This window comes from Sciurus vulgaris (assembly GCF_902686455.1).
Source record: "Sciurus vulgaris genome assembly, chromosome: 10".
Lineage (NCBI taxonomy): Eukaryota > Metazoa > Chordata > Mammalia > Rodentia > Sciuridae > Sciurus > Sciurus vulgaris.
Window position 1 is genome coordinate 80,466,196 of NC_136470.1, and position 15,268 is coordinate 80,481,463.

Consider the following 15,268-nt stretch of genomic DNA (forward strand, 5'->3'; position numbering starts at 1 on the left):
AGAGAGCTCTTCTCACAAGGAGCAAAATATATTTATCCTAAAGATACACCCCTGTGATCTACCTCCTCCAGCCACACCCTGCTTGCCTACTGTTACAGTCCACTTAATTCATATTGATGGACTAATTTCCAGATTATGTCACACCTCTCACAATCTAATCATCTCACCACTGAACATTCTTGTATTATCTCAACCATGAACTTTTGGGGGACATTTCATATCTAAACCATAGCAGTACCTTATGCCTAAAGAAAACATATGTGGTTCAAAACATGAGGTATCTTATTTAAATCTAAGGTGACTTTTATGAATCCTTAGAAGCAAATACGTCTACTACTTCCAAACTCCTGCTGAGATTTTCATTTTATATGCCAGCAAAGTAAAAGGATTCCTGTTTTTATTGTATCAGCTGACAGTCAAATTTCTCTCCCAACAACATTCCTGCCTCTATCATTTGTGTCTTTTGAAACAAACAAAAAATGTATTTTTGTAAAAATTGAAAAATAGAGCTGATCTTTTATTTACTCTGCAGGAAGTGTTTGGTTACCATACCCAGCATCTTCGGAGAGCCCTGTGCCTTATCACATCTGTGCTGACTGGTGGTGTCCTTCAGCTACTCTTTTATTGGAGGCCAGAGTGGAGGGTGTGGGCCAACTGTACCCCATGCCCTTTGCAAGAAGCAGACACCATTTTGCTGAGGACAACAGTATGTGACCTTCTGTTATCTAGTTGAAATGCATGATCATCATAGAAAGACAAACACTGCATGTTCTCACCATGAGTGGGAGCTAAAAGTTGATCTGATAAAAGTAAAGAATAAAATAGTGGTTACCAGAGCCTGAGAATAGTTTGGGGATGGAGGGATGGAGAGGAAAGCTAATGGATACAGGGGAGCAGTTGAATAGAAGGAATAACTTCTAAAGTTCTATAGCACTGTAGACAGCAGAGTTGAAAACAATTAATTGACTATGAAAGTAGCTAGCAGAAAGAATTTTTACTATTCCCAACATGAAGAAATGATAAATGTCTGTGGTGATGGGTGGGCCAGTTACCATGATCTGATCATTACAGACTATATACATGAATTGAAAAGCCTCACTGTACCCCCAAGATTAAGTACAACTATGATGTGTCCATTAAAAATTTATTTAAAACAAGAAAAGTCATGATCATGTCTTTTGTGTGGCATCTGTGATCTAACAAATGACAAACCTGAGTCCCCAAGGCAGATCTTCCTCTATTCAAAGAATTTCCCTAGATGAAAAAAGGTGGGGGCAAAATAGATCTCCAGTCTGTGTGCTGTCATTTTTTGAGCCCTGAAATAAAGGACACCTCCTTCATTTCAACCTGGGTAAATGCACGTCAGGCTAATGGGCAGTGCTCCTAGTAATTATATGATCAGGGACTGTGAGGGTTACAGCTCAGAGCCCATAACCTGGGAATGGTCATTCACTATTTCCAAAATAAGTATTTTGGAAGATATTAGACCTTTTAAACATCTAGATGTCATTTAAAAATAGCTAAAGCCCATTTTTTTAAAACATAAAGTCTTCCTGCAAAGTATTTTTTTTCCTCTTTTTTTCTCACTGGTTCTCAAACATTTGTGCAAATACAAATTCTCTGGAGGGCTCATTACAACACAGATGGCTGACCCCTTCACCAGTTTCTGGCTCAGGAGGTCTGGGGTAGGGCTGAGAATCTGCCTTTCTAGTAAGTTCTAAGATAATACTGAGGCTTTTGTTTGAGAACAAGTTTTGCCCCAAACTTTGGTGAACACTGGTCTAGCCCATATATGGCACGTATTTGGTTAATTGAGCACCTTCTTGGATTACACTTGAGAGTTTCATGGGTTGGATTAACTGTTCTAGGATGAATTTCAAAGATATATGAGGAAGAAGGTGCTCTGCTTCCACTTATCTACCCTGAAGTTTCCCATAAGAAAGAACCCAGAAGACCCCCTGGTGGCTGACCAGCACTCTGTCATAAACCAAGCAGTAATGAAGCCGGATTTAAAAGTAAGTGATTTTAAGAATGCAAGGTGATGGCAGGCTTGCAAAGAATAAAGTAAGTGCTTATCAATGAGCATTCTGGGAATGACAGCTATCTATCAGGCCTGGGATGACAGTTATTTATCAAAGAAAGTGAGATACATATGGGGATCTGTATTGAATAGCACCCCTTCTGTGGGCCTTGTCCTGTGAATGATACCTGTTCCAACACATTTGTAATTGCAGCTGCGATGCATTCAAGTGCAGAAAATCAGGTATGTTTGGGATTACTTGGAGAAGCGGTTCCAGAAAGTTGGGTAAGTACAACTTTTCTCACCAGTACATCAGAATGTGGGGGAAGAACATTGCTTAGTCCAGGGCTGTGAGCTGATTGTGGTTCCTGTCATTACATCCTAGGTTGCTGGAAGACAGCAACTCCTGCTATGACATCCATCATACGTTTGGATTGGGTCTGACCAGTGAAGAGCAGGAAGTCAGGTAGGATGTACAGTCCTTCCTGAGAGTATACTCGGCTGGTAGAAAAGCGAAGTACCAAATGGGTCACCATTAGTACACTGTTGGCACAAAATCTTCATCAACCTGATATAGTCCTGATTCATTTGCTGGAGGGAGAGAGAGATTCTAAATTATTCTCAGATGTAAAATTATTTTTTTAAAAGACTAACAGCAATGCAATCAAATAAAATTTGATCTTTCCTCTCAGCTTTATAGAATGGTCTCTTTGTGTTCCCTTTTTAAATTCTCTCCTCAAAAAATCTTGAGTTATTCCATAAACATCAGCTTCTCAATCCTCCAAAGCTTCTGAGGACCAGAAAGGCACTATTAAGAATGCATTTTACTATGAACAAACAGCTCTGTGATGGCATGTTTGCTGAGAAAGAACAAAATAAGTATTTATTGATGTAAGTTCTGAATATTATACTGAAACTGACAACTGTGTCAGGTTGTCAGGAGAGGGTTTTGTCTGGTTGGTTGTACTATTTATTGTGGTATCTCCAGCACCTAGAACAGCTTCTTATTCATGATAGGAGTTTAATAGATTTTTGTAGAATAAATGAATGCATTCATTGATTTGTTAACTGCTTTCTTCTAATATTCCAGGCACTTTGCTAGGAACCAGCAATCTGAAAGGAAAGACTTAGTCATTGTCCCAGAGATATTCACTGACTAGAGATAGAGAGACAAAAAGTGCGGCACAATCATGGGACTGGTACTGTAGCTGCACATAGATTAGGAGGTGCTCACACAGCCTGCTGACTAACAGATGTCGAGTTCCTGCTTCCTTCAACTGTACTTGAAATGACCAATTCTGGTGAGACTGAAGGAAACCATTGCAAGGTGTCCTCACAAAGTTACTAGTCTCCTTCACTTCTGAATCGTTTTATGGGCTTTACCTGCCTAACCTTTCCAATCAGCCAGAAACCCCAATTCTCAAGCTAAGAAGAAATCTGGTACCTGAAATATTAATTTTAGGTTCTACCTCCACAATTCTGATGATTCTATAGGAGAAAGAGATACTGATAAGAGAAGAAACTCTGCATTTTTAGTAAGCAAATTCCATAATTCTCACATAAACTGAGGGGAGAATTACTGATTTGTTGTTTTTAAGTCTTCCCCCTACAAGAACACTTTGAAAAATGAACCAGGCATCTAGACCAGGACAAAACTGCAACATGCCTTAGAAATGGTATCATTATATAAGATTTCAGATGTAATGCTTAATACACTGAAACACAAAAAATTTTCAAAGTTGTTAAAAACATACTGGTTTAATAGCACAAGCACAGATGTTTAAAGGATTGATCTAGGGCATTTAAGAAATCTCACTGATAGATGTAGATATTTTCTGCCTAGGAAGCCATTTCCACCGGAAAGATTTCCCATCAGTGTAGCTACCTCCCATTTGTCCTTATTTATCAAGTGCCATGCTTTAATAAACATCATACATAATTAAATTTAAATCTGGTCCACACAATAAAGAACTTGACAATCTAATAAGCAAGACAGAGTATAGTTTCCCAAATATGAAAAATAGAGGAGATAATCATATAAACATAGGCTTATTTTATTTTATGGGCATGTCTGAATGGAGGGTAAAAAGAGAGTATTTCTTAGGGGAAGACTAAGGTTTTCTTTTTTTTTTTAATTTAAATATGATTGATGGATCTGTTAAGTGCTAGCTTACCAATTTTTCAAATGGATTTGAGCTTGCATGCATTTAAAAATAAGAGCATTGGGCTGGCAATGTAGCTCAGTGGTAGAGTGCTTGTCTAGCATGTGCAAGGTCCTAGGGTTTGATCTCTGGTACCCCATTCACTTCCCACCTCCACATATACAAACAAAAGTGCAATGTGGAAAATGAAGGTGGGGCACACAAGAATCTCAGATGATGATGATAAAAAGCTATAGAGTCTAAATACAAAGTTCTTTATAGGCTTCCAAGCAGTCAGACAAAGAGGAAAAATGCAGATAACATGCTTTTCAGTTTTTAAGTAGCATATCGGGACACCAGAAAAGTTATTTTTTCCCTGGAGAGAAATTGCCAGAAGGCATTAGGAAGAGAGCAAGTAAGTTGTCACAGGGGACTCCATGTTCCAGTCTGCAGTCATCATGAACTGAATGCAACCTTCCCTCCTAGTACTGACCTACACCGATTCACAGACACCTGAGGTGATTCTTTTACTTCACAAGAATGGGGCCCTACAAAAGCAACAAACCTACCTGATCCCCATCTAGGCAGGTAGACTACCAGGATAGTTTTTAAATTGAGGATCTTTTTAATTTCTTTTTTCCCAGTCTATCTTGCTGCATCCTTGAAAATAAAAATAGACATGGCAAGCTCCCTTATCTGGGGTTAACTCCAGACCAGTCAACTTGTTGGTGACTTGCTCTCTGAATGAAAATAATAATAATAATAATAAAGCTTGCTTGGGCAGACTTGCCAGTTTCTATGGTGGGAATATTCCAGCCGTGGCTGAGTTAAGGCACCAATGTGACATCACAGAATAAGAAGTGTGAAGAGACCCTCAATCAACTCAGTGATTCTTCAGGGCCAGAGTCAATTCCCAAATTTGCTATACCACTGGGTGGGGCTGGGGGGCATGCTTGTCACTGCCACAGGGAAAGAATCCAAGGTATAGGCAGCAAAACAAGGGTGTGTTTGCTATCAAGGTGTAGTTCTAAATGGCAGAAGCTGTATCATGAGAAGACAGAACTTTAGAAAAGAGAGAAAAAAGAAAGAAAAAGGTGGAGGGAATGAGGGAGGGAGAGGTTGCAACTACCATGAGACTACTCCCTTACTCCTCAGGTATTGAGGGGAGCTAAACTCAGAAAAGAAATCATGCCTATGTACCATGACCTTTTATGCCCTTTGAAACTTATACTTCTAGAAAGCATCCCAATCATAGATATTCAACCATCAGATCAGCTCCTCAGGAAGGAAAAAGAAAAAGTTGGCTGGAAGAGGGGACAGGCTGAAGTCAATCGCTTAGTCACAACTCAACATTCAATCAGAAGTTAATGTATCACTCTAAAATATTATTACCTATTGTTTCTTTAAAATATGATGCATAAGGCATTGAATAAAAATTAAATGAACTGAGATCAGTATTCTCTAATTAATAAATTTAAGTTCTCAGACCCATGGGTTTGGGTCCACTGGAAATGCGAAATCACTTAACTCCAATGTTTATTTTGGAGCGAAATCCTGTGGAGGGATCGGTAAGTCTAAGTCCTGAATCACCCTGGCAAGATCGTGCCCTGGGCTTCTTTGTATCCCCATCTCAACTCCCCATGCCCTTCTGGTCCTTTCCCTTACAGACTTTCTTGCTGGGAATGCTCAGAGTACTTCCCCAAGGAAAGCTGACTGGAAGCATCTCACTTAGCTCACACAGAGGGCATGGAATCCTGGAAGAGCCCAGTATTTCCTGAGGTGATCTGGAAATGAGTAATTTAGGAAAAGAAAGAAATGGATAATTTACAGATGAGCATTAATGTGAAAAACTAAAGAAACTTTTGTGTCATTTATAAAATGGAGCTTTTATCAGTATTTCACGAGGGTGCATAATCAAAGAATTTCTAAATTGAGCTTCCCCAACACATACTGAGAAAGAATTTTTAAAAATATACCAATCTTGGGGCTGGGGGTGTGGCTCAGTGGTAGAGCACCACATATAAATAAATGAATAAAATAAAAGATTATCAACATCTAAAAAATATTTTAAAAAAAACAATATACCAACCTTGTTATTAATCTTTTTAAGTGGGAGTGCTCTGTGACCAACCCATTTGTTATACTATACAACTCTACCCAAATCCCAGAAGTTGGATGCCATGTGCTGCATCTGTGAAGGTCTGAGGTCTCCCTTCCTATAAGAAGTGGTTTTAAGGGGGTGAAGGATTGGCTAGCAGAACCACCAGGGTGTTTTTTCAGACTCCAGATGTTTTCTCCCTAAATACCCAAGTTCCTGGCAGTAGGCCATGCCCGAATCTCTTGACCTGACATGGACTGTTTGGAAAGCTGCAGGTATCCCTGCCTGCCAGAGACTGTTGGAGGTTCTGCAGAGTGAAAGCCATGAGCAAAACAGGAAGGTGGTCGTGTGAAGAAGCTCACTAGTCCTTCTAACTCACTCCTGCCTTCTCCAGTACTCCATTCTAGTCTGTACCACCTGGGGCCTACCATGCACCAGGGAACCACACAATGTATTTCCAACAATTCTTTGGTGAATAAACGGATAAATGAATGAATAAAGGAAAACTAGGCACCATGAAACACCCCCACAGAATGTAGTCCCAGTTATTCACATTGGGTGTTTCAGAATTAAACAATCCAGCAGATTTACTAATATCTGAGAGTCAGAAGAAAACTCAGTGGTCTTTCAAGTAGTGCCCCTAGTTAGCATAGAAATTCCTTTCACAAGGCCCTGATGTGAAATTCAGCTTCTTCACCTCCACAGCAACTATTCCTTTGATGGATCGCTAGTAATGCCAGGCAAGCCTATTTAATTGTATTTGGCTTATGTTGTTCAGTGAAGACACTTGGAACAATCCCAGGGCCTCATTTCCCAACCAGCTCATCAGATTTTTAGTCGGGGAATGTAATCTTGGACCTTCCTTAATGTGACTCACCTTCAGGCCTCCTATTTCTCCTGGTTGTTCAATCATTGGTCAGCATCTCCAAAACCTTCATTTGGCTTGTGCTGAGATTGAGATGGGCACATGTTCCCTAAACGCACTATATTTTTTTGGCAAGAGACAGCAGAAAAGACATTAATAAGAGGTATGCCAGGTTATGATTTAAACATGACCCAGATGAGCACTAAATATGACTACAAACAAGTATCCATCCACTGGTGCCCCCTCCTCTTGGAATCTAAGCTCTTTTTTTCATGGTAATATCAGAAACCATCTCGCCAAACAGGAAGAGTCAAAGCATACTGGACCTTTGGCTAGCTTTCTACATTGACTTTCCACAGCCTGGGTTCTATCTTAATTGTGCATCTGGGCTTTGAGTCTTTTCAGAAGATAAAATGTTCTAGATATGGGCCACAGTGATTCTTATTAATTAATGACAGTATTCAGGCATATCTGTGTCAGATACTGGATCCTTAGGTGCCAGAAAATGAGAATTGAAAAAGTTCCATTCTTGCCTTGAAAGAAAGTCTCGATAATCTGAGGAGAAAAAGGTCTAGAAATATATGTTGTAATTCAATGAAGTAAGCACTGGGACTGAAAAAGAAAATGTTGAGAGAAAAATAGTTGATTGTGCTAAAGGGAGCTAGACTTCAAAGATGGCTGCCATTTACTGGGACCTTGTCCTGTCCCGGCACCTGTACCAAAAGCTTCACATATTATTGCACTATATCACTGATAACAATTTTATTAGGCATATTTTATCAAACTTATTTCACAGATAAGGGAACCAAGACTCATGCCTCACTTAGCCCTCCATCCATCCGTTGAACACACAATGCGCAAGTGTGTTGTGTGTTTCAGGTCCTGTTTTAGACCTTTATGAGCTGTAAGTGTCCTTTAGAAGCTTATATGATAATAGATGATATAGTCTATCATTTGCATGCTCATTATCATGTTAAAAATAAGGCACAGTTTCAGGTAATCAAATGCACAATGAAGAAAAATAAGGTAGGTTATGAATAAAAAGAGAATCTTAGGGTAGCTTTTTCTTACCCCACCTCCCCTGTTCAGGGCTGGGGATTGAACCCAGTGCCTTGCTCATGCTAGGTTAGGCAAATACTCTGCCATTAAATTACACCTCCAGCCCCAGAGTAGCTATTTTAAATATGATTATTTGGGAAGGTCCCCATAAGGAGGTGTTATCTGAACAGTAATCTGAATGCAACAAGGCAGCAAGCTATACAAAGATGCAAGGAAACTGGTTCCAGGTAGAGGGAATAGCAAGTAGTTGCAAACCCGGGTCTATTCCACCTCACGTTTCTCAACCACTAGGCTCAATGTCAGACTTGGCTCTCGAAAGCTGAGTAGGCATTTACAGAGTGAAAAATCTGAGAAGAGTGAGAACTGTAGTGGGGTGGGGGGATTTGGAGTCCTGAGAAGTTCTGATAATGGGCCAACAACTTGTTTTTGTCATGGATTTGGTGCCAAAGTGGCTTGAGTCGTGGTCTTTCCCAGTGTGAGGTTTAGGAGTCATGAAGTTATATAGTAACATGGCTGTTTGGGCAACCTGTCTCTTAACCCCCACAAGCCCCAGTGTTTCTATGGTATGGAACCAGAAGACCTTGGTGTGAGTCCTCTCTGTCCCTTGCAAGCAATAATTGCACTTGGAAAAGCTTGGCTTAGGATCAGGTGAACTTGGGCTCAGCTCTGAATTATATCTTAGTGATATCAAGGATACTTCATGCAGATTCTCTCCTCTGGTACTTGCTGGAGCAGAGTTGTAGTCTAGAGATCAAAGTAGGAAGGCTAGGTCTGTTTCTTTCTAGCTTTGAGATCCTGGGACAGTTACTTAATTTATCCAAACTTTAGTTTTCTTTATAGCAGGTTATAATATGAAATCCAATGGGGATAATGTGATGATTAAAGTAGTTAATGGCTATAAAAGGTTAAGTAAATTTTCTGGCACTGTCATCTTTGCTTAAAAGTTATATTATCATGATTAATATTAGATATGTGCACCTTTGGCTAAACACGCACACCAATTTCTCACACTGGCACAATGGAGCTAGCTATTCACTCTTGCCTTTGTACTATCATGAGGATCAAATGAGGTTTTTTGTAAGAACTTTGTAAAATATCATATATATGTGATAGCTTCATTTTATAATGTACACATGTATAACACCTTGTATGCAAGGCATACATTCCCAAGGTGAAGACCTTCTATCATCTTCCAAAGCATTCATTCATTCACTGCCATATTCATTAGTTTACATAATAAGGGCCTATCCTAGGTGCTGAGATACCAACATGAGACGGATGTGATTATTCACAAGAATAGTCTAAAATGCCTGTCAGGTCTAGAGGCATCTTCATATCTGTGTTCTTTTGCTGCCCTTAGAATGTAATCAAATTATTAAAAAAAAAAAAAAAAACCTCAAAATGCCTTTCCAACTTCATTTTGACTCATTGAGTTGTAGTGATGACATTTGTAAACCAGAAAAGCAACTTTGTTCATCACTCATTGACATTCGTTTCAAAAACATATTAGTAATTTAGGATTATGTTTCAAAAGTACTTGCACATTATTATTTAATTGAAGCCGGAAAATCTCCAAAGAGCAGAGAAGTTGTTGGTGCTTAGTCTGTACTCACTTGTCACTGAGCTCGTAGGTGTGACACTAATGGATGATCCATCTCCTACAGAAGATTAGTGTGTGGGCCCAATGCCATTGAGGTTGAAATCCAACCCATATGGAAGCTGCTTGTTAAACAGGTAACTAGTTATTTTCTTTTCTTTTTGAGAAAAAAAAATATTTCCGCCCCTTACTTTGTACTTAGTACTAGGAGCAATCTTGTATGGCATATAAATATGTCTGTGTCAATGATGTATGTGTCTCCTGCAACTTCTTTCTGTTTCTGTCCCCTTGACTTGAGTCTATACTTTTCCTATTGGGGGTTTTTCAAAACATTTGATAAATGCTATTTTTTTTTTTTTTTGTTCTAGGATATCTAAATGATCCTTTGCAATAACCACTTATTTTAAATTCAGATCCACTTTAAAATTCCTTCCCATTGTGAGAGACAGATTACCATTTCATAATTTCTTTTTTCTTTTGCTACATTTTTGATTGTGGGGGAGATGCCTTAGTTCAGGCTACTATAATAAAATATAGACTGGAGTCTTAAACACCAAATATTTATTTCTCAGTTTTGGAGGCTAGAAAGTTCTATGTACTAAGTTCTCACAGACACCACCTTCTTGCTGCATCCTTACATGGTAGAAAGAGAATGCTCTAGTCTTTTCCTCTTCTTGTAAGGACACTGATCCCTTCATGGGAGCCCCTCCCTCATGATCTCATGTGTACCTACCACATGAAGTATCATCTCATACCATCACATTGTGGGTTGGAGCATCAACATATGGCTTTATTGGTGGGGGGCACAAACTTTCAGTCCACACCATGGGGCAATGTCACATGGATCCTTCTCTAAAATAGACCATATGTTATGCCACGAAGAAGCCCTTTGTAAATGCCGAAAAATAGAGATACTACCTTGTATTCTATTAGATCATAATGGGATAAAATTAGAAATCAATGACAAAATAAAAACCAGAAACTATTCCAACACCTGGAGACTAAATAATATGCTAGTAGATGAAGCATGGATAATAGAAAACATCAGGGAGGAGATAAAAAAATTCTTAAAGGTAAATGAGAATGATGATACAATATTTCAAAATCTCTGTGACTCTTATGAAAGCAGTACTAAGAGGAAAATTCATTGCATGGAGCTGATTCAAGAAAAGAATTAAAAAAGTCAACAACTGAATGACCTAACATTACATCTCAAAGCACTAGAAAAAGAAGAACAGAACAACACCAAAAGTAGTAGAAGACAGGAAATAATTAAAATCAGAGCCAAAATCAATGAAATTGAAACCAAAGAAACAATTCAAAAAATTGACAAAAGTTGGTTCTTTGAAAAAGTAAACAAAATTGATAAACCCTTAGCCACACTAATGAAGAGAAGGAAAGAAAAAACTCGAATTACTAAAATTCGTGATGAAAAAGGAAATATGACAGACACCATTGAAATACATAACATAATTAGAAGCTACTTCGAAAATCTATACTCCAACAAAATAGAAAATCTCAGACATTGACAAATTTCTAGAGACATATGATCCTCCCAAACTGAATCAGGAGGGCATATACAATTTACACAGATCAACTTGGAGCAATGGAATAGAAGAAGTCATCAAAAGCCTACCAACCAAGAAAAGCCAGGGATCAGACAGATTCTCAGCTGAGTTCTAAAAGACCTTCAAAGAAGAACTAATATCAATACTCCCCAAAATATTCCATGAGATAGAAAAGGATAGAATCCTTCCAAACTCAATGTATGAAGCTAGTATCACTCTGATACCAAAACCAGACAAAGACACATTGAGGAAAGAAAACTTCAGAGCAATATCTCTGATGAATATAGATGCAAAAATCCTTAACAAAATTCTGGCAAATTGCATACAAAAACATATTAAGAAGATAGTGCACCATGAACAAGTGGAGTTCATCCCAGGGATGCAAGGTTGGTTCAACATCCAGAAATCAATAAAAGTAATTCAACACATAAATAGACTTAAGGTTAAGAACATATGATTATTTATGGAACATATGATTATTAATGGAAAAAAAAACTGAAAGCATTCCCTTTAAAAACTGGAACAAGACAGGAATGCCCTCTTTCATCACTTCTATTCAACATCATGCTTGAAATTACTAGCCAGAGCAATTAGACAGACCAAAGAAATTAAAAGGATACAAATAGGAAAAGAAGAACTTCTATAATTTTTGAGAATTTGAAATGAATTATTTTTGGTCTTTTTCTAATTGCTCTATATTTTCATTTTCTCAAGAGTGACTTCTTTCAATGACAGGTTTGCTTTTTTTTAAACAAAAATTTCCTTGTGTGTTTTGAATTTATTATTTTTTTTGTAACAAAATTGGACATTGGGCTTCTTCCATTCTCTTATTTCTCCCTGTGCTTGCTATCCCTCTTTGGTGGTTCTGTTTTTGGCTCCAGTTTTTACCCATTGGGTCCCCACTTCAGAGCCAGACCCACATTGGAGACATGAGTGTTTGTCCTCAGGAATCTGTCAGATGTCAGCCCTGTAGGGCTTGGTTGAGTTTGTGATTGTGCCATAGACTTTCTTTCCTGCTCCACCCTCAACTGTGAGCCATCTCTACTTGTGACTTTTCTCAACCTCCAAGCTGGTGCAGGAAATCCTCAGGTATCAGTCTGATCTGTTTTGAAAGCAGTGCTAATATCTTTTTTTTATCACCTATTTACTAGGCTTTTATTAAAAAAAATGCAAATCAAACTACTTCTCATATTTTGTTACAAAAGAATATTAGAGAAGGGGGTCAAATTATCATTGTGCTCTTTCTTCTCCAGGAAGCATTTAACAATTTTTGTATTGGGTTTCTATAAACTCAAGATCATGTTATCGTTAGTACATAATCTACAATAAGAAAATTTTATGCCAAGCAAACACAAGAGCTATAATTTGTAAGTAAATCAGTGAGATGGAAATAATAAGAAACATTAAAAACAGAGGCTTTTTCAATATACACAATATACCCCAGAGTTTAAGAAACCCTCAAGATCAGTCAAATTAATTTATTAACCAGATGCTAGTTCATTCTTAGGAAAAAAAAAATAGAATTTCATTTAATATATTAGGAAATTATAGAAAATGGAGGAAAAAAAAAGTACCACTGGTTCCAGCCAGTATTTCATCTAATTTATGAAAATCATAAAGGACACTTCTTCAAGAAAGGAATCCTGGTCTTGTCCCAGTGGGCTCTTTAATTTGCACTATGTCTGGACATCATAAGGTCTTTCTCTAGCTACTCAGGTCTTTCCTCCCTGATATGATTACAAAAGTGGAGCCAGTAGGACCAAAATGGAAATTTGAGGGAATAAAAAAAATTGAAGGTATCACCAAGAGACCAAAAATGTACATACTCAATTGACCAGCATCGAGACTGGTAATGCCTGCTGTCAATGATTTTCTCTGCTGCCTTGGATGTATCTTTTCTCTTCAGGATCCCTCCTTGTTCGAGGAAAGGGCCATGATAATTCCACTTACTCTTAGAGGATCTACCATGACCTGTGACATGACAGACATTTTAAATGACCTGGATAAAAGTAGAATCCCTCATTTTCATTGCACAACTTGACAAAATCTGCAGCATGTGATTACATAGAAACAAACTTTTAAAAACTGTTTGAAGTCATTTTAAAAGGAGACTGAATCATGTTTCTCCTTTATTATGGGTAGACCTATTTAAGAAAGTAAATTGTTGGATTTTATTACTGGGAAAAAAGTTTTGAAAGTTCAAAACGATTAAGAATTACCAATTTGTGGGCATGGCTTTTGGTACTTAATTTTGCTTCCACCATATCACATTCTATGTGTTTGACATTGTCTTTACCCATATTAATGAAGTTCTAATTAAGTTCTTAAATATTAGAGGTTATTGTATATTATAAAAAGTGGAAGAAATATTCTATAAAGAATTGGTATCATCTTGATTGCTACAAAGGTCCATTCAAGTGACTCTAGTGCTATTTTTGTACCTGCAGGTTTTAAATCCTTTCTATGTGTTCCAAGCATTCACCCTAACTTTGTGGCTGTCTCAAGGTTATATAGAATACTCTGTGGCTATCATCATTTTGACCATTATCTCCATCATCTTAAGTGTGTATGATTTGCGACAGGTAAGAGCTGAAATCATATTGGATTCCATTTAACCTCTGTTTAAAGAGGCAGAGCCTTAGAATTTTCACCAATAACAAGGAGTTGCTTTGTCCAACATAAGTTAAAGCAAAGCAATAAACAAAAGCTCACCAATTGTGGGATCTCAGGAAGAGGACTTTAGGAATGCCAGGTAGATTTAAATAATAAATGTCTTTGCAGTCTCTGATTATCCACTAAAATTTTCCTTGAATGTTGTGTTTAGAAGGACTCTGAGGCTCTGAGTAGGGTGGGGGAGAATGCTGTAGTGGAGTAATGGTGTCAGTAATAGTTTCGGGAGAAAAGGATGAGGAACATTTCAAATGTGCATTTTAGTCAAGACATTATGTCTCTTAGGAGGATTTGATGATGCATTTTTCCCAACTTACATACTGTGCTTGTTCTAAATATTTCTCATCTAAATGTTTATAACAATTTAAGATTCCTTTAAAATGTCTATTTCTTCATATGGAATTCAGGTATACTTTTCTTTAAGAAAACCAAAAACAAATACAGAAATTCCTGGGTGGGAGTTAGGAAAGTTGTAGAAAAATTCAGCTTTGACTCCCCTCATCAAGGCAGTGTTTCAGCAAGAGACTTACTTGGAATTCCTGAACTGCTGACCTATTAAGTCAACATATCCAGGATAATAACAGGAATCTGAATTTCTGATCATTTTATATCAGGTGATGTTTATACAATCTAAAGGCTTAAGCACTGTTGTTATCAGGAGAATCTAATGAAGATGAATTTGAACACCAAGATCCCAAATACATGTTTTTATTCATTTATGAATGTCATCATCAGCTGAACATATTTGTTCACTCTAATCACGCTATTAGGTGCATGTAAAATACAATTTTATGTGGAGATTTGTGTATTCATTAAGTTTTTAATTAAATTAAAATCTTACTATGCACATTAATCTGTGCCTTTAATTTTCACTTTAAATGTTTATATAATGGTAATCCAGCAAGCAAATAAATAATTGTAAACCATGTTTAGAAGTACTGGTACTTCTCATGGAATATCATAATCTGTTCAACTACTCTTTTATGTATGTAAAATAAGTTTATTTTCCTCCAATTTTGCCAATCACAAATAATGTTGAATTAAACATAACTACAGTATAGTCATGTGCTTACATATTATGAATGTTTGGAATTTTTTTAACATAGGAGCCAAAAGTCAGATTATTGGATCAAAGGATACATATAATTTGAATTTTAATAGATTATGCTATATATTTCTCTTCAAATGAAACAGTTTCTTCTTTCAGCAACACAAAAGAGTATCATTTTCCAGATCCTCCCCAGTATTGG

General features: G+C 37.4%; 1 protein-coding gene across 2 annotated transcripts in view; it reads left to right on the forward strand.

The window, feature by feature from the left end:
* The window catches only part of ATP13A5 (ATPase 13A5), a 109,761-nt gene that overhangs the window by 21,750 nt on the left and 72,743 nt on the right, over window positions 1-15,268 (forward strand). Inside the window, exons 2-7 of one of the 2 annotated variants that reach the window (XM_079155745.1) lie at window positions 533-706; window positions 1,869-2,015; window positions 2,235-2,305; window positions 2,406-2,486; window positions 9,848-9,917; window positions 13,796-13,930. In XM_079155745.1, the coding sequence (XP_079011871.1) occupies window positions 533-706; window positions 1,869-2,015; window positions 2,235-2,305; window positions 2,406-2,486; window positions 9,848-9,917; window positions 13,796-13,930 (678 nt within the window). The remainder of the gene's footprint in view (window positions 1-532; window positions 707-1,868; window positions 2,016-2,234; window positions 2,306-2,405; window positions 2,487-9,847; window positions 9,918-13,795; window positions 13,931-15,268) is intronic. The other variant, XM_079155746.1, reaches the window with a different exon arrangement.